Source organism: Anas acuta, chromosome 3, assembly GCF_963932015.1.
Source record: "Anas acuta chromosome 3, bAnaAcu1.1, whole genome shotgun sequence".
Classification (NCBI taxonomy): Eukaryota; Metazoa; Chordata; class Aves; order Anseriformes; family Anatidae; genus Anas; species Anas acuta.
In genome coordinates this window covers 8358106-8377134 of record NC_088981.1, presented here as the reverse complement: position 1 = coordinate 8377134, position 19029 = coordinate 8358106, and the positions used below count along the sequence as shown (strand labels likewise).

Sequence of the window (19029 nt, the reverse complement as noted above, 5' to 3'; positions counted from 1 at the left end):
CCTACTTATCAACTTCACCTAGTCACTAATGGTGTCTCCTGGAGTGGCCACCTCAGGGCCTCAATACGGCTGCTTGGGAAGACAAACTTTTTCACAACCAGCATGCCCCATGGGCTGCTTCTCCTGTCCATGAGCTACAGCTCTGGCCCAGAGTCTGCACCTGTGAGGGCTCTCCACAGCCTCCTTCAGGCCATATGCCCTCCACATGGGATCTCCACAGGCTTCAGGGGGACAACCTGCTCCACCAGGGTCCTCTTCATGGGCAGCAGGGGGACTTCTGCTCCAGAGCCTGGAGCACCTCCACCTCCTTCCTCACTGACCTTGGTGTCTTTGGGATTCTTTCTCTCACATTTTCTCACCCTTTTCTCCCAGCTGCTGTTGCACAGGATTTTTTCCCTTTCTTAAATTTGCTCCCCCAGGGGCACAACCAGTGTTGCTCATTGGTTCAGCCTTGGCCAGCAGTGGGTCCCTTTTGGAGCTGGCTGTAACTGGCTTCTATCTAACACGGGGCAGCTTCCAGGCTCTTCTCACAGAGGCCATCTCTGCAGCCCCCTGCTACCAAAACCTTGCCATATAAACCCAATACATCTCTTTACCAAGAAACTTTTCCTCTATTCATTTTCAGCATCTTCCTGAGCCCTATCATCACACCTCACTTTCCTGTATGTGGGCCATCTGACAGTTCTGTCCTGAGCGCCATTCATCAGATCAGAACAGAACGGGACTTGGCAACCTGTAATCTGTTTGTTATGTACAAAAACAGTCTGTTTTCTTCCTTAAAAGAGCTTACATTTTCTGAATTTTCTCCCTCTTCCATCCAGTGTCCTCCAGCAAGAGGTAACTGGTCAGGCAGTCCTAGGTTTCCTGTCTTCAAATGCAGAGCTCCCTTTTGTGGTTCTTCACAGCTGAAAAGCCTGTTAAGGGAAGTATGTGATAAGTAAGATTTAGAACAAGTCAGCAGTAGTCAATTGTCCAATAACTGGATATAATGTCTTGGGGTTGCACCCCACCTCTCCTGATTTAATAATGTAGAGTTTAGATGTCCTACACATTCATCTGGGCTGCCTCCACAGTTAGGAGAAGGACGTGGGCGCCCAAAGGATGAGTAATCCCATCGAAGGGAGATGTCTAGGATAAGTGTGAACAATCAAAAGTCAGTGCCTATCCCTATCAATTAACTATAAAGGGAACATATCTGATTAGCTTAAATGAGCCATGTAAAAATGAGCTGTTTGAAGATAAATTGGATGATTTGCACTGTAAATGGCTAGTTCCTATATCCCATTATTTCTGTCCAGTTAACAGAAAGATCTTAGGTGCTCAAATATGGTTTCTGACTAGCAAACATATTTGAAGAAAGGTTTATAGAAAGACACAAAAATCAGACAGACATAAAAGACCTCTTAAGAAATCCCCTTTTGTCTAGTTGACCTGGATAGGAGAGGATGGGGGCAGTTCTTAGTTTGCACTGTTAAGTGTTGAAATACCAGTAAAATGGGTTACAATCTAGGTAGATAAGCAATAATATATGAACAACACTAGATAAAATTCTTTGAGAATTTCTAAGGGCTGTCAAGCATAAAATGGCTTAACTATATACTGTGGTGTATAACCTCTTATTTCAAATGAAGTTAGCAACTAAAGACAAGAATATGGGAAATATTATCTGTTTTTAAAATATATTCTGGAGAGACCTAAAGAACTATAGTCCTGTAAGTCTAGCCTCTGTACCAGTCAAATTAGTAGAAACTAATATTTTAATAAGATGATGAACATATAAACATGTACCCAGGAAGAGTCAGCAGTATTGTCAAATCATGTCTCACAAAACTCTGGATTCTTTGATACCAGTAGTGATGGTCAGTAAAGGATGTCCTGCTGCTATTGAGGAAAGTTCGACCACAGAAGACGTTTTTGGAAGGTATCTCAGCAAAATGTCTTAAAGAAACTAAGCTGCCATGGGATAAGAGGGAAGATCCCCTTTTGCAGATAATTTTTTAGAAGGTAAGAAACAGTGAAAGATCAGTTGTCTCGCTGCGTGGAGGTCACCAAATTGTAACTACAGTAGATCTACATGTATATTCGTAAGTAATGTGGAAAAAGAGAAAATAGTGAGGTGCCAGCATTTGCTAATGACACTAAATCATTCAGATGAGTAAAGATAAAGACCTTCTGTGAAGAACAGCAAAAGAACTTCACAGGACTCAGTGACATAATGTCAAAACTGATAATAAAGTTCAATGTAAGTAAATCCAAAGTGAAGCAGGTGGCAGGGTATGACTCAACTTCATGTATAAAATGGTGGAGTCTGAGCTCATAATTATTCAGGAAGAAGAATTTGGTCGTATAATTGGTAGTCAGTTCAGTGCTCAGCACAAGTACAAAAATACATTGAATGCCAGAAATTGTTAGAAAAGGAGCAGAAAACAAAACAACAAAGTTCAGTTCACCTGAACTGTGAATTTTGTGTGTAGTTTCGGAGTCCCATGATCTGTAAAAGGATATAGTAGTACTCAAAAAGCTTTATGAAGGACAGCTGGGATGATTAAAGGCATGAAACAGCTTTAGTGAAAGGAATGACTAAGTAGAGTAGAACTCCTCAACCTATAGAAGAGGCAACTGAGATAGAGATCTATTAAATCATGTGTGTTAGGGAGAAAGAGGACAGTAAATGAGTGTTTGTTGCTTCTTCTAATAGAAAAGCTAGGGGTCATCAAGCAAAGCTAGCACGTGGCAGGTTCAAAATAAAGTGATTCTTTGCATAGCATATAATTAAAATCTGAAGCTTCTTACCACAGGATGTTGTGGATGATAGAATTGTATATGAGTTCAAAGGGAAGATTGAGGGAAGAGAAATTCACCGAGGAATACCAGCATAGAAACCACCTCTGGCTCAGCAAATCCCTCAACCACAAATTGTTGGAGACTAGGAGACTACCTAGGAAAGCATCACCATATGCTTGCCCTATTGTTATATTCCTTCCTAGGTGCCTAGCTATTGGTAAGATGTTGGGTTAGATGTACCTTTGGTCTGAGCAAACAGCCATTCATACATTTGACGTTCTTACATGTGATAACCTGCAGCAAAAGCATAAAGCACTCATTAGTTTTGTATTTGTTTCCCCCCAAATGTGCCAAAATTCACCTGACAAAACTTCTAGAGACTATTTGCTGTAATGGAATTGTTACGCGTGGAGATTGTATGGGCATTACCACTGCATTATTTTAATATGAACAAAGAAGCTTGCTATTGACAAACCTAAACAGTATAAGTGTACTGTAATGGAAATATAATTCAAAAAGTGATTCAAAATTTGGCCCTGCACCATGATTTTGTGATTAGATGTTTATCTTCAGGCAGCCAGTTTTTAGAAAATATTGAGCTAATATATATTCTCTGAGAAGTCTTAGCACTAAAAAAATGCATTTTATCCAATGTCAGGCATGAGGGAAAACTGGCCCTATACTTCATGGAAAGTCAAGGAGGAAAAGAGTCTGTTCATCTTAAATTTAATACCAAATTTCCATCTGCCCCAGTTTGAAATTGCAGAGATATCACATGTATACAATAAGGATTTATAATAGAGGCAGCAACTCATCCTTAACCATAGTGATGATACTGGGCCTCTGTTATAGAGCTGTCTTTAGTGTGTAGACATGCTGATATGTTTGCTCAATAAAATACAGCTTTCAAGACATACAGTTAAGTTTACATGATCACCAGTGTGAGAGGGATAAAGCTGGAATAGAAGAAAAGCAAGAAGAGAATTAATGCAATAAAGATTTAACGGACAGGGCTGGGTAAAATAAATGTGAAACAACAGGTGTCGTTGACTCCTATCAGCATTTTTAATTAACATCTGTTTTTAGCCCAGAGTAGTTTGGAAGAGTATGTTGGAGTGTGTCTGTATTTAAAGATAAATACAGGCTGTTAAGAAGTTTCTTAGTAGTAAGAGGTTGGGGGAACGGAGAGGTTTGGGGGCAGGGGCTGTCTGGGTTGGTGTTAGTTGCAGTTTAGAGGAATCCGAAGGAAAACATCTATGATAAAATTGCTATGTAGGGAAATACTGCTATGGCAACAAAATATTTTCTCATGAAGGAAAATGAGTATGAAAAAAGAAATACAGAGTATGGGAAATTCAAAGGAAGTACACATTGCAAGAAGAGAAAAGACTGAATATATTTGAAAAAGAAAGAAACCACCAGAGTTTCAATTTATATATTAACAATGTATAATAGTAATAAATTGCTGTTCTTCAGACTTCTATAGCAACTAGTATTGAAAATCTCAGCGCACTTGACAGACATGAAGGAATTATGCTACATGTAGTAAAACATTGCTGTTTCTCCCAACAGTCATCCTCTTAAGTGGTTAGCCCCATCTGCAAAAACCCAGGCTCACGTGACTGACCAACATCAAATGAGAAGTGTATGGCGTAAATGTTCACAGAAACAGAATCTGTTAGCTAATATTTCTTTGGTTTAGACAAGGGACACTTCTATAGTTTTAAACTACTGCTCTTTTGTCATTAATTGAGCCAGGGGCAAGAAATAAATGTTGTAGCTTTTCTTTCTGTAGCTAAAATGACTGCATTTTCTAGAATATTTTGTACGTCTTGACTTTTTCTTACTAAATATGTATTTTAAAATTTTCAGTGCTGCCTTCTTACTAAATTACCGTGGCTCACTTGAGAATCTGACTCAAAAATGCCTGAACAGCTTTTCTTTAATCGTTGAAGTCTGTTCCGAGAAGTGTCTATGCTTAACAGAGTCATCTGAACCATTTCACACAAGAACACATTTAGGTTTCCTAGGGCTGAATCCTACAAGATAGGGATCACATGGTAAGATTTTTTTATTTTTATTTTTTTTTTTCAGGTTGGGAATGTCTTCAAGATTCACAGCCTGTTACAGCCCTCCAGGGTTTTCTCTGGCCAGGGAGTCATACTGTCTGGCTCTCCTTATTAACTTTCTCTTTCCTCCTATTTTTTTTAATTTGGTTTGTTTGTTTGTTTCCTTGCTTCATACCAGAGGGTACCCTTTGATGTGAAGGGCATTTGGGTTTACACCCAACAATCTATAAAGTTATAGGTGTACTTCCTTAAGTTCATAGATACCTAATTTGACAGTATGGTTTAAGTGACAGAAAAGCTTAAAATATTTGTGCCCATTTAAAATTTTCTCAGAGTTATTCATGAATTTTCACTTGAGACATGTTCATGTATAACCTTTAAAGGGCTCCATAAGGGATTTTTTTAAAACAAGTCACTCAGGCCCCAAATCCAATACTTCACTTAACATGCCTATATTTAGGATCCATAGAAAATTATAGGTCGTAAACCCATGCATTAATGGTTTGGTGAATTTGGGCCTAAAGGGATATATAGATTATACCTGGGCAACCTTCAGAGATTCAGTGTCCACAATACAATTTAGAAGATTATGCCTTTGGCTCTCATACATATGGATCTGGCTGTTTCTCCATTGCCCTTTTGGTGGGCTCTGCAGCACTTTTCCTTTGTCGGTACTAGAGTATCTTAGAAGGCAACAGGGTTGTGGACCCCACTCTGAGGCTTTCCTAAAAAGCTCATAATCAAAAAAAACTGGAAACATAACAGCATGAGGCTGGCAAAAGCGTACCACTAGCATCTCAGAGGTCATAAATAACAAATGCCTCCATTGATTCTTCCATTAGTTCCCCAGTAACTTTAAAAATCATTGACGATCCTTAAGGGTCCCTTCCAACTCAGGATATTCTATGATTCTATGATTCTATGAATCTCAACCAAGCCTTACAGAGGATAGAAGTTTCAGCAGTAAGCAAATGCCTACCAGTTTTGAGCATATCAGCAGCCAGTTAGCATTAAATAAGATAAAGTTAATGATCTCCGTCGCAAAAGGCTAAGCAAAAGTTCAACAGATTCTGCCATTCAACAAATGCACTGCATAAAACCAGTCTGCACTGATTCTTGCCCAAACCATCATTGGGAGGGAGGGAGCTCAGTATACCCTGCTGGGGAAGGACAGTATATTATCTGGAGCATATTTAGGCAGAGCACATAGGGAACAAGCAGAGTTCCTGTGTTGAGCCCTATATAGGAGGAATCATAAGAAGCTAACTAAAAGTAGTCTCTGCTGCTAACAGTATAGTTTCTTTTAAAAAACAGTCACGGTTTCAATGTCATGGTTTCAATTTCTGGTTGTCTCACATGAAACTTTCATTTTGTCAGCACGTACTGTGGTGTTGAACAACAAGAAATAATAATCTAGCTGCAGTTAGCTAATATCCAGCAATTAATTGATCTTTGCCAAAGGAACTTAGTGGTATTGGGAATAGTCTGTCTATTTTTGAGATAGTACAGCATCCAAATAAATAATATCAGAATACCAAGTAAATAAAAAAATTAAGAGACTGCGTCCCCCAGATCATGACATTCTGAAATACAAACTCACAGTTTGGTGGGAGAGGAAAAGGTAGGTTCTTTGGAGCATTCCTGTGTTGGGCTGCATTCAGTGGTCTCATTTTCTCTGCAACTATCTAATTTAAAATAGGGTGTTCTGCTGAACTCCTGTGGGTAAAATTGGATCCGTTTTTGGTTGTCTTTTGTTTAAAGTGTGGTGGTTTGGTTTTGTTTGCTTTTGTTTGTTTGTTTGTTTTTAAATTAAGTTTAAGATCTTAATATATTTATTCCTCTCCAGCAACCCTAAGTAGAGTGTCAGAATTACAACATTCACTATAAAATGAAGGATATATGTCTTTGACAAATACTATATTTTATAGATAAAAAGTTACATAGCAATTTGTGTCTTCAGAGTTTACTGAAATGTGACTTTAAAATATTTGCTTGAAGGTCAATAGAATTTGAGGGTTGTCATAGTAAGAATGCATTGAAGTGACACCATCTAAACCTGTTTTGTTTTGTTGTTAAAAGGGATTTTAAGAGGTATTCTAAAATACAGATACGACTCTAAATCATTTTCCTTATATTCAACAATTGGTTGGAAACCAAGCCATCCCTATTTAAAATAAACCACGTAGCAACCTAGCCACACACTTTTTACATTCTTTAACCTGATAATCTCTAATTATTCTGGCTCAGAATTCCATTGAAATGGGGTCCAGAGTCATTTTACAGACATCATTCTTTATTTTAATATTGTCTAATTTAAAAGGAAAAAAAAAATCAGATAATAACAACATTTTTAAGGGGGAAAAAAAAAGGCATGAAAACCATTTCTGTTCCAAAAATTGCTGATATGAGAACTTATGGGAAACAGCTCCTTTTATGAATAATTATTATTATTGTGTTTAAGAAATGGGCAAGATGCCTAGAAATTGAATGAAAGAATGAGCTATTAAATTGAAATATTAAATGAAATAACTGAATTAAAAGTGATCATGTAAACCCTGCGGTAAATGTTGGGAGCTGTAGCTGATTGAACATATTTTCATCATCTGTTTTGTATGCTTAAATACAATTGCTTGATGTAAGTAAACACTTGATTGATATTCTGAATACTTTAAAATCTGCATATGCATCACAGAATACTGAACAATTAAAACTTAATTTCAGTGTAGTTTGATTGCATGTAAATTATTTCAATATTCATTTTTTTCCTGTTCTGTTTGCTCTGTGCATATTTAATATTCACTTTTTGAATGCATATCACCCTTGATTGGACTGTGAGATGAGGAGGACTCTGAAATTCCTTCCATTAAAAAGGATTGCCTTATAAATGTTATTTGTGCCACAGCTCTTCCCCTGCAGATTATTTTCTAAATGTTGTGTACCCTTATTGAAGACAAGGAAAAAAAACTGCTGCAACCCTCCTTTATCAGCATAGCACATGGAATATGCTTACATGGTCGATGGGCATGTCTAAGAAGGCTTGTTGGTTGTAACTAGTCCCTAAAGAAATGTTTCCATCTTTCCTGCACTGTATTTCTCTCTTGCTTGCATGAGCTCTCTCTCTCTTCCCTTCCTCCTCCCTTCAAATGATTTTTTTTTTTGTTCCTGGCCTTCTTATTAGGCTTTTTAATATTGTGGATAAATATTTTTTAGGTTGACCGTTTGGGGCTTGAAAACTGTATCTCTAAGTGATCACATTCAATCTCAGTGCTGTGGAATACAGTTGACAAAATTCTGCTTTTGACATATTTGCAGAACTTCTTATAAAAACTCAATAGGCATCTTTTCCTTTCACCCCAGGTCCTAGTCTGTGCACGTGATTTTGATCAATGGTGTTTCAAATCACCTTATCTCTCAACATTTATAGGATAAGAGGAAACCCGTGACATTTTTTATTATTATTATTTTTAATTATGCTGGTGAGAATCAAAAGTAGACTAGCTGAAGTCAATGATAAAATAATATTTTTTTTTATTTAAAAAAATATATATTTAATTACAAAAAATAAATATTTGTGGCTTTCCCGGCATCTTTTCAGTTAATCACATTCTCCAAATGCAAGTAGGCAGCAGGTCTGCCACTCCACCAGAAGGCAAGTCAGGGCTCTTCCCTGTGTTGACTATTTTAACCTGAATTATTCTTGTTATATCACTCACATTTCCCCTTTGTTTCCTTGTCCATAAAATAGATGCACTAATAGCCATCTTTTTAGAGTTTTGTAGGAAAGGTAGATCACATACGAGTGTCTACTAACGGTATTATTTTATTTTATAGGAATTTAAACTTAATATTGTATGTGCTCAACAGCTCACAGAGAAATGTTTTCCTATCTGACCTGTATAGTTAATCGTGGTTTGAGGGTTTTAATCTTGAAGGTCATATTTATGTTGGCTATCACTTTGACCAAACAAGTGGCTGAACTTCATGGTTTACAGGCAGATTTCCTTATCTCTCTTTTTCAAGAGACATATAAGTCTTGATTGCTGGAGTTATTGTGAAGCAAGCAGTAAGTAACAAGGTGGAGGAGAGGGGGGGAGGACATTCACTTCACGACCAGTACCCTGTAGGTGCCATTTCAGAAAGCAGATATTTTACCTTGTATTTGTAGCACGGGAACAAAAGGGATAGTATTTTGATGTGGGGATTTTTTGGTTTGAGGAGCTGATAAACTGTAAGTGAAGTGTGCGAGCAATAGCAATAAGGCTTCCCATGACAAAACGTGTTAGGAAAAGAGGTGTTATTAGTTTGTTATTAGTTCACTCCTGCTGTACAGGACTCTCACTAATTATTCCCATAGAATAAAAGCAACACAACTTCTATGCCAAAAAAACTCAAAATAGCAATTTTTTTCTAATTAAGTTTTTCAAAATACCGGACATTCTTGACTTATTTAATACTGTTTGCCTAAGCAATGCAAACTTGTTACCCTTGTTTGAAACTTCCTCCTTATTGTAAAGCAGTTCCATGTATAATATGGATTATATGGAATAATTTATGAAGTATCTGGCGTTGCTATTTGCAGCTGTGTTGGTTAGTGAAGAGCATTTCTTGGGTAGTATTTTTTTCTTTGTCACCTTCAGTGTAACTCTGAAAATAATGAGCCAACTTCACGGTTTTATGAATAAGGGTCATAATGAGACAAAAGTATATTTTAAAGGAAAAAAAGATGAAACCTTTGTGAAACAGCAAAGAACTGACAGCTTTTGGTCCATGATTCCATTCTGCAGGGCAATCAAAAGAAAAAGTTACTTCATAATTTTTTGGTGACAATCATTTTGGCTTTGCTAAAGCAAATATCATTCAAATAGTCTGTATAGTTCTAACTTTGGAAAAAACAAATCATGATGCAGATTTTTTTTTTTTTAGCTGCTCATAAAGTCTGTTCGTCTGTTTCTGTTTGGTTTCCAATTTCGCCTCTAAGTACTAAGAACGTATATTTAATCCATAATTGAGAAGAAAAATGTGCCAGAAGAAGATAAACATGATAGCTATTCAAGATACACATATTTTAACATGTACTTATTTGTCTTAATTAAAGCAAAGCTTCAGAAGCAGCATTGCAATACAATGCATTTTAATGGAAAATCCTTCACAGAAAGCACATTGAAAAGCTTCAGAAACATAGATGTGCATGATAAAACAACGGGGCGCTGCTCGTTCCCCAGCGATCAAGAGGTTAACCTTACTTCATCTCTTCCCCTCCCTTAAACAGGTTCTGTGAGGAGGGCTGCAAATTAGCACCCAGCAGGGAGATTAGCTTTAGGGAGGAAAGGACTCCCCACTCCAGGTCTTAGGAACCTCACCTGGAAAGAGAATTTCCTTTTCTGCTTAAGCTAACATATTAGGCCTTCTTGTCACAAATGCTGTTCCTTGAGAAGTCCTCAGCGACTGTGTCTGATGACCTGCTGGATCACTCCAAATGTGTGGTGGAAGAGAAGAGAGCAATACGGCCGTGGTAGCAAGAGGAGGCAGAAAACTGCTTCAGCTTTGGGCAGAAAGGGAATCACAGTATGGTACGTCATACAAAACTCATTCACCTACCAAGGGGAAGGATTCCTGTGTCTCCTCTGCATTCACACTGGCCTCAGGAAGAGCTACAGCAGCCTTAGGAAGAGCTACAGCATTTCCTAAGGTATCTGCAAGGTGCAGAACTGTGTAAGCACTGGCATCTGTATGATGCTGTCTGACAATAACACTTCCTAACACTGAGAAATTACAATGCTGCTTTTTCCCCGTTGAGGTACAGGAGCCATCTCCTTTCCAGACTTCAAGTGTCTACAGCTGATTTATTTATGAAACTTTGAACAGGAGAAAAGAGAAAATGTTACCAGTAACAGGAAAATATAGAAATCATTCCACGTAGAATCAATCATTTGCTTTGCAACTGATATAAGACAAGGGTGTTGTGTTGTTTCCCAAATCCAAAATTAATCTCACCAAATCCATTTTTTCTGGGGATTTTAAAACTATTTAAAATATGCGGTAGGAGAAGATGCATACAACTAGAATCACTTTCTCCAAGTATCGAGTGGTTGTCATAGAGTAGTTATGTACATCTAGTATAATAGAGATGTTGGCTCAATGCAATGCTGTATACATTGTCAGAAAGTTCCTGATGGGTGGTCTTTTTCTCCTGCTTCAGTAGGTATTCTAAAGATTGCATGTAAGAGGATATATACAGCCTTCAACAGTATCTCCATCCCATGTAGGTGTTTGCTCTAATTGCCAGGAGATAATGAGTGGTCTCTGGGTAGGAAGAAGGTGGTGGTCTCTGTCAGAAATGGAAGGAGCTGTTGTCCAGTGAGCCTTCAACCCACCAAAATGATGTGATAAATCATTTGATACGACTCAGTATGACATGATAAAACCCTCCTGGGTTAATAGGAAAGGGGAAGTTCTATGTTCACAGTGCTCCGTTCCTACTCTGCTGCATCTCTAGGAGATACTGATGAAGAGGGTTAATGGCAGTCACTGCGGTACCTTATCGTTCTGCAATCCCAGTATGAGTGTATTGATTTTCCCCAGTAAAGCTTTGGCATCACTTTTGATGAGAACTGAAGAACTTCCTCTGTCCGTTAACAAACTTTGATGCAGCTCTTGCATTGCCCTCAGCAAGTGACACATTTCTTTTTCTTGCAGGTATCAGAGATTTGAGAAAGCATTTCTGCTAGCTGTTGACATAGGTGCTCGGGACCTGTTTATGGTGAGTCCTTTCTGTTGTCAGGATGTTAGTTGTCAGCTTTTGTGCACATTTAAAAGGGTCTGTGTCGTTTGCAGTCTTAGACACATACTGAAGACAGAATTATTTTACCTGGTTTGCCCCTTGCCATCATAAAATTTGTCAATGGGAACTGAGTATTTTTAGAGTCATTGACATCTTCCCTAGCATGGCCAAAAGGCTACTCTTTATTTTTGAGGAATTAATGTATATGTTTCTGAACTTTCACCTTCTTCATCTGTCCTGATGTGGGTGAATGTCATCTTTCACTTTAATAAGCTTATACGTTTCTAATCCGTTCCTTTAAGAAGTACAACTGCTGAGTCCAGGACACAAGAGCTGGCCATATCCTGGGGATCCTGAATGCTCTTAGTTTGTCTCTTAGGGTTTTGTGAAAAGTGACAAATTATGAACGCTTCTACAGGTACTTTTAAAACAACAAAGCTCAGCAGCATCAACCCAAGGGTTTTTACATTTCATGCACTCTCTGCCCCCTCCCATTTAATTAGCTACAAAAGTAAAATTAACCAGCTCTTAAAAGGTCCTCTGTGTGAGCTCTGCAGGAGGCTCTTGTTTTATAAGATCTTGCACCACAATGTCACAGTGAGGTCAGATGGACAAAGCCAATCATGCTTTCCTAGTCTCTCAGCATGTTGCTGCTCCACAGCTGATTTCATTGTTTTCAAAGAAACAATAGAAAAGGGGCTTGTTTAAAAAAAGGCCCTTTGAACGATTGCTTTGCTTGACTCTTTTGCATAATGAAGACATTCTGTTGTTTAAATTAAGCTTTGACACTAGATGTTAATATCATTTATCCCATTAAGTCACTTGCCCTGCTAGTTTGATCTTGATATTTAAATTGTATGTTAAATTACACAATTAAATCCTGCTTTTATGGGTTATGAAAATTCCCTTCTAATTATATAAAAAGTTGTGTGAACCTTTTGATGTTTTTTTCACGGCTCTAATCATCTGGCTTGTTCCATCTAATTAGAAAGATGTGAATACTGCGATAAACTTTTCTAAGTATGCATCAAACGAAAGTGATGGAAATGTCAGACTTTTAGGAAATTCATTACATGTTTTATATTTACTCTCCTTGATTTTTCATCCCTTTAGCTCAGCCTTTTCCTTTTCTCTTTTTATTCCGCTTTTTATTAAATGTAACTTTTTCCATGCAAATTTTATACCCAATCAAGATGAGCACTGCAGCCACTTACAAATTTCAGACTGCAAGCTGTCAGCAGCAGGATACATCTTTCTGTCGGAGGGCTCTCCCACTCTTCAGATAATAAATCCTCCCGGAATAATGACAGCCATTCTAGCAGAACAAATGACCCAGCATTTGGCCAGCCATCTCAAGGGCCCTCTCTTATGTGGGCTGAGAGCATTTTCTGCATGATCTTTTTCTCTTTCCTTTCCTCTGCTGATGCCAGCACTGAGGGAACACCTTTGTCCCAAGGTGGGGAACACCAGCATTGGGTCAGGAGGTGGGTGCAAAGCTGCTAGTGTGGGAGAGGGCCTGCCAACGCATGGCTCCAAAGTGCTAATAATGCGTCCTCCTCTGAACCAAAAGTTTCTCCATCTCTCTTCTAGAGGAGGCTCAAGGCTAACAGAGAAATTGGCTTCATCCTTTCCGACACTTCTTCATTTTCCCTTTCTTCTCTCCCCATCCCATCTCACCAGTGCTCTTAAACAAACATAAATATAAATGCCCATTTAGTTCCTCCTGACTTACATTATTTTGAGATGAAAACCAGTTCCACGTTATCCTCGTTTTCCTTGCATTACCTTTGAGATTCCTCATAGTTCCCTGCAATTTATGCAACGAGCAGCACCCACGCCTACCTCTTCAAATCCTCTGTCGACTCTCTCCCTCCTCTGGGGAAATGTCCTTTTGCTAATTCATCACCTAAGTGAGGTGCTAATGAACAAACTTTACAATTAACTAACAAAGGCACTGCTGCAGGACTACTAAGTACAGGACTCAAGAAGTTTAAAGGTGCACAGCTCGTAAAAAGTATTTATTTGTGCCACAGTAATTTCCAGGGAATTGGCCTTTATTGCACTAAATACGGTGTAAAAATTAAGTAATCCCGCTCCCTAAAAACTTATGGTCCTTCTAGGTACTATAATAATAATAATATTGCATAGCAAGATTTGTGCATCCTTCACTTCTGCTTAACACTGAATAATTTGTATATATTGTTTATATAGGTCAAAATGCAATTAATAACATACACCTTGACTTTACCTATATTTAAAGTATTTATAATTACGTGGAGTACGAATAACTAATATATAGGTCAATTATTTGTACTGTCATTTTACACACCAACCAAATCCGTTTATAAAACCTCAGCTGGCACTAGGAGTGACGCCACCTTATTCCCAGTTAATTTAATGGGATTTCAAGAAGAAATAGTAGGCTAAGGAAGATCTCTGATGACATAAGGAAAACGAGAGAGAAAAAAAAAAAAGTTATTTATTAAGGGAAACAGAGAAGGATCAAAAACAAAGAAAGGATAGAGAACAGCAGATATAACAGAGACTGGAGAGGATCCACACTTTGAATCTAAGGAAATGTCCTGTATCTTGGAGAAATTATCCCGAGCCAAAGTTGTTTTCACAAAACAGAGCTCTGCAGCCTTCTTGATACTTGTTTTGAGAATGCAAAGAAGTTTGAGGGAGTGCTGTCTCGGGCCTAATTTACTTCATAAAAATAAAAAAGAAACAAAAAGGCTTAAAAATTACTCCTATAGCTATAGCGTCACAGGTATGATGCCATAACAAGACACACGGGCACTGCTGTGTCTCCCCATAAGCTTTACCCTCACGTCACATCTAAGTCCCTCAATTATTATCATCTCCTACAAAGTTCAATAAAAAAATAAAACTGAAAAGGACATAATATCATGAACAACAGCTACATTTATTGGACAGTGACTGATCCAATCTGTGACAGAAAAGATCAAGCAGTAGAAAGGTTGTTAGCTTTAAATCCTTTTGTAGTATGCTCCAGCTCTCAGCTGCTGAAAATTCAAAAGGCCATCCCATGTACCAAAGGTAGCAAAAATGCAAGGAAAAGACACTTTAATAAAAGTGTCAGATCTTGGGTGATACACTGATGAGGAAAGTGCGTGTTTCGAAGAAATGTTGGAATTTTGCCCAGAAATATCCTATAGACAAATGCGCATCGATGTTTCAAATGACTTCTGTTCACCTAGGGCCAGCTCTGTGAGTCACAAAGATGAGGGTAAAAAGGAAGTAGTCCAAAAAGTAATCAAACTGTTAAATGATAAAATACAGCCTTTCAGCAAACTCCTGATAAGCACCTGAAAATTGTGTTTATTATCACCATTGTTTTGGGGAGGGACACAATATTTGACCTGATAAATTCTTAGATAAGTGCATGAAAAAATCTGTAATATTCAGCTAATTTAATTCTTTAAAATTTCCTGTCATTCTTTAAGGCACCCTGTAATGCAGTGTTTTTCCTTTTTCTTTTTTTTTTTTTATTTATCTTCTGGTTGTCATAAATTCTTATAAAATTCCATTTTGCTGGCTAATTTGAGTGAGGACCACCTAAATTTGATCCAAAATTGTCTAACTAGTAGTTTTTATTTATAAATATATATATATATATATATATATATATATATATATATATTTCTTTTTAAAGCTCATTTAGGGATAAAGTCTTTTTTTTTTCTTTTTCTTGAGGAACCACACAGAAAGCCACTGACTGCTACATCTCCGTTTCTTGCAAAGCCCCCATTAGTTAGTGATGGATATGTAACGTCTTCAAAACAGAGAACATAGCCAAGACAAAGATCTGAGGATCAGATGTTTTGAAACACAAGGTGTGCACATCTTCTTCGCTGAAAGCACTTTGTCATTTTCTGCAATTGTTTCCATCACCTCCCCAAGTTTGTTATTTAAAAATGCATTGAAATATACAATAGCTTAGTTTAAACTACAAAAAGAGAGACATTAATCATTGTCAGAATACATTTTAAATAGGTGAACATAATCTGCCTATACATTCAAATCTTTGTAAGCTCAGACTTGTTGGAGAGCCCTTAGGTTTTCTATTGTTATCTAAATAAGCTGACAATATCTACTGTTTAATCTTCATAGAAATCATACCTTGCTACTCAGGCCCTTTTCTCTGACAACCATGTTAGACCTACAAAGAGAGGAAGTACAGAGTTCGCAACAAGTTCGTAAGTCATTACTTCGCCCCAAGACACTTGCACATTTTTTAAGTCACACCTGTGTTTGTAATTAGAAAATGTTGCTGTCTGCTTTGGACTGTCAGGATCCTGCAAGTCAGCACTGTGTTTTCCTGGGTAATCAGTCTCAGTTTCCCTAGCATTCTGTTTGCTTCTTCTTCTTCTTCTTGTTTTTTTTTTTTTTTTTTTTTTTTTTTTTCTTAATTAAATGAGGGGAGAATACAGGTGACATCTTTTTCTGCTCTCTGCTACTATTGCTCTCATTTTTCTGTCTGTCTTCTCCTTCTGGAGTAAGGTCACTTTTTTCTCCAAGAGTTTTCCTCATGTTGATAAAAGTGTCAGTAAACTCACACTGAGAAGGACAGTTTCACTTGAAATCTTCTGCATTAGTGAGAACATAGTTGCTTTTATGGTATGTAGGGGTCAATGTTTCCAGCAAGTACTTCTTTTCCCTTTAAATTCCTGCATGTGGATAGTGTGCAGAACAATGGCCAGGAATAACTTCAATCTTTGGATACTGATTGCGATCTTCAACGAAGAATTGGGGAAAAAAAACCAACTTTGTCAGATGTTCTTGGCTGTCCTTCTTACTTCATCTATCCCAGTTCATGCACAGAACAGTCTGTGGCTGTGATGCCGAAGGAGAAGGGGTTTAATTATGTCTTCATTAATGAGATGAATGGACGAAACTTTTTACTTCGCATTTCAAAGGTCCAGAACCCAAGGGCAGTGAGATTGTAATTTATCAGCAGGAAAATATTCTCCTGCAAATTGTACTGCATGTAATACAGGTGATTTTTACCTGAAAGGTTAACACACAATAAAAAGACTTCCAGTTCAGCATGTAATGATAAACCCTGCTGTAGCCCTCTGATTTTTATCCCTAGATTAAGGATTAGATCCAGAGTATTGGCAACTATTCATGCTAGACAACAACATTTTTGGAAAGCCCCTTGTGTATTTGTGGTCGGGAGACCCAAGAGTGACTCAGGAATCATGTCACCTGTGTCAAGGTTAAAACCTTTGAGAAAGCATCATTGTTCATGTTATGTTCAATATCAGCACAAGGACAACCACATCTTACTCAAAGGACACTAAGTGTATCGTGACAACCTCCGAACAAAAATTAGTCCTCAAATAGCTTTACTGAAAAACTCATGTACTAGGGGGAACCATTAAAATTTAACCTGGGGGCTGTGAGTCGGAAGAGTTCCAGTATTTTAGTTTTGGCTACTGAGACCCTCCTTCTAGCAACCCTCTTTTAATTCTTGTTGTGCCAACCAAAATTTCCTTTAAAGCATACAGATTGGTTTCATTCATATGCTGAGTCAACAGCTTCACTTTTATCGGGGCGTGATTGGTCAGTGCTTTATTCATTGTTAACGAGAAATGCTGTATTAACAGCACAAGTAAGATAATAAATGTGCATTGGGAGAGAATTAAAACGTAATGCTAGGTTCATCGGTTCCATCTGTGTTTGTGATCTAAATAATAAAAGAACCTCTTTCTTTCAAATTCTCTTTTGTTACACCTATGAGATTCATTTTAGATTAATCTTTTATTTTGCTTTTATTTCCAAAGGACATCCATTACCTTGCACTAGATAAGGGTGAATTGGCACTAGCTGAAGTGGCAAAGAAAAAGGCTAATGACATTGATGCAGAATCAATAACTACTGGAATTGGTAAGAATTAATGGCGTTTAAAAAGCCCTTTTTGTTTCAATCAATACTTGTCCTGTACAACACTGTGTTATATTTGTTGGGGGTTATTGGTTCAATTGTATTGTTTTCTTTGAAAGCGACACGGTATTTTTGTTCGTAACTGAAGAGGGAAGCTTATAAAAATGACAGCCTTGCCTTTCAGTAACCACGTGAGGATTGTGTCAATGCAAGAGCTACAGAAAAAAAAAAAAGATTAGCATACTATGTCTCTTTATAAAAGTTCAGGCTGTACAAACTGAACTCAGATTCCCCTCAGGTAAGGAACTGAACTGGAAAATCTTTGTTCATGCTGATGTTAAAGGCCAGGTATGGCAATCTCATTCACCTATTTGCTCATATATACAGTCCCAGTAACTGGAGTAACATCATGATTACATTGGAAGCGTTTGGAGGAAACTTTTACTGATGTAAATAACATAAGCTCAGACCCTAGCTTTAAAGTAACTGCTTTGCACTCAGTGGGATTCTTGCAGTTCCATAAGGTGTATTGATGCAAAAATTGTGGGATTAGACTAACAGCTCAAACACAAACAACTTTTCAGCCAGGGGAACTTGCAACTCATTCATTTTCTCCTTGTGTTTCCTTTGAATTTTCATGAAGAGATGTGTACAAATATGTAGATTGTTCTGATTATTCAGGCCTGTAACACAAACCAAGCAGCAAGTGTCTACAAGAGTCTAGAAAGCTGATGTCCTGCGGAGAGAAAGTAGACAGAGAGGAAAAAAAAAAAAAAAAAAAAAGAACACAAAATGTTTGTATAAAATATGCACAGTGCTGTTTTGCCTACCCTGATACATCTTTGAATATTAGAAAAAATCACTGGGTCCTTGCCTCATGCTAAGAAAGCAGAATATGACTGGAACTCAGAAGGGGCCAGAATAACTTCAAGATTTTGAATAACATAGGATTCTTTTAGGACCAAAAAATTAGACCTGTACATCCAAGAGTTCACCCAGAGCGTAAAATCAAATGCCATTCAAATATGTGGAAATGCAGAGATGTGGTATGTGAGTTTATGTGGCTGTTTCTGTATATGTAGATACAAATCCCTGACTTTCAAGGTTATGCAGTACAGTATCACCTCCTTCCCTCTCCAGCAGAACAGAAATCAAGCAGTGCCTGTCCTGAATGCTTTTCTTCAGATCTTTCATTTTCAAACCTAAGTCTCTCCCAGCATTTTTTTGCACCACAGCTGTGCCTTTGAGCAAGCTCTTTGACCACTAGAATTGCCAAAAATGACATTTGTTTAGGTCATCTGTTACCAGGTGCTCTTTAAATTGTACAGTTGCATCTTCCTTGCTTTCTCTTCTCTTATCTGTAGAGAGCTGTCCTCTGCACCTAACATAACTAAGATACCGAAGAGTTGTCTCTGATTGTTATCTATTCTCTTAGCTTATTAGTCTTGAAAAATTGCCTTCATCCAGAAAAAAATAAGCCTTAAG

General features: G+C 37.7%; 1 protein-coding gene across 2 annotated transcripts in view; it reads left to right on the top strand.

Moving 5' to 3' along the window:
* The window catches only part of WDPCP (WD repeat containing planar cell polarity effector), a 150327-nt gene that overhangs the window by 92724 nt on the left and 38574 nt on the right, over positions 1-19029 (top strand). For both annotated transcript variants that reach the window (XM_068675584.1, XM_068675582.1), the window contains 2 exons: positions 11550-11613; positions 17445-17547. In XM_068675584.1, coding sequence (XP_068531685.1) covers positions 11550-11613; positions 17445-17547 — 167 coding nt within the window. The remainder of the gene's footprint in view (positions 1-11549; positions 11614-17444; positions 17548-19029) is intronic.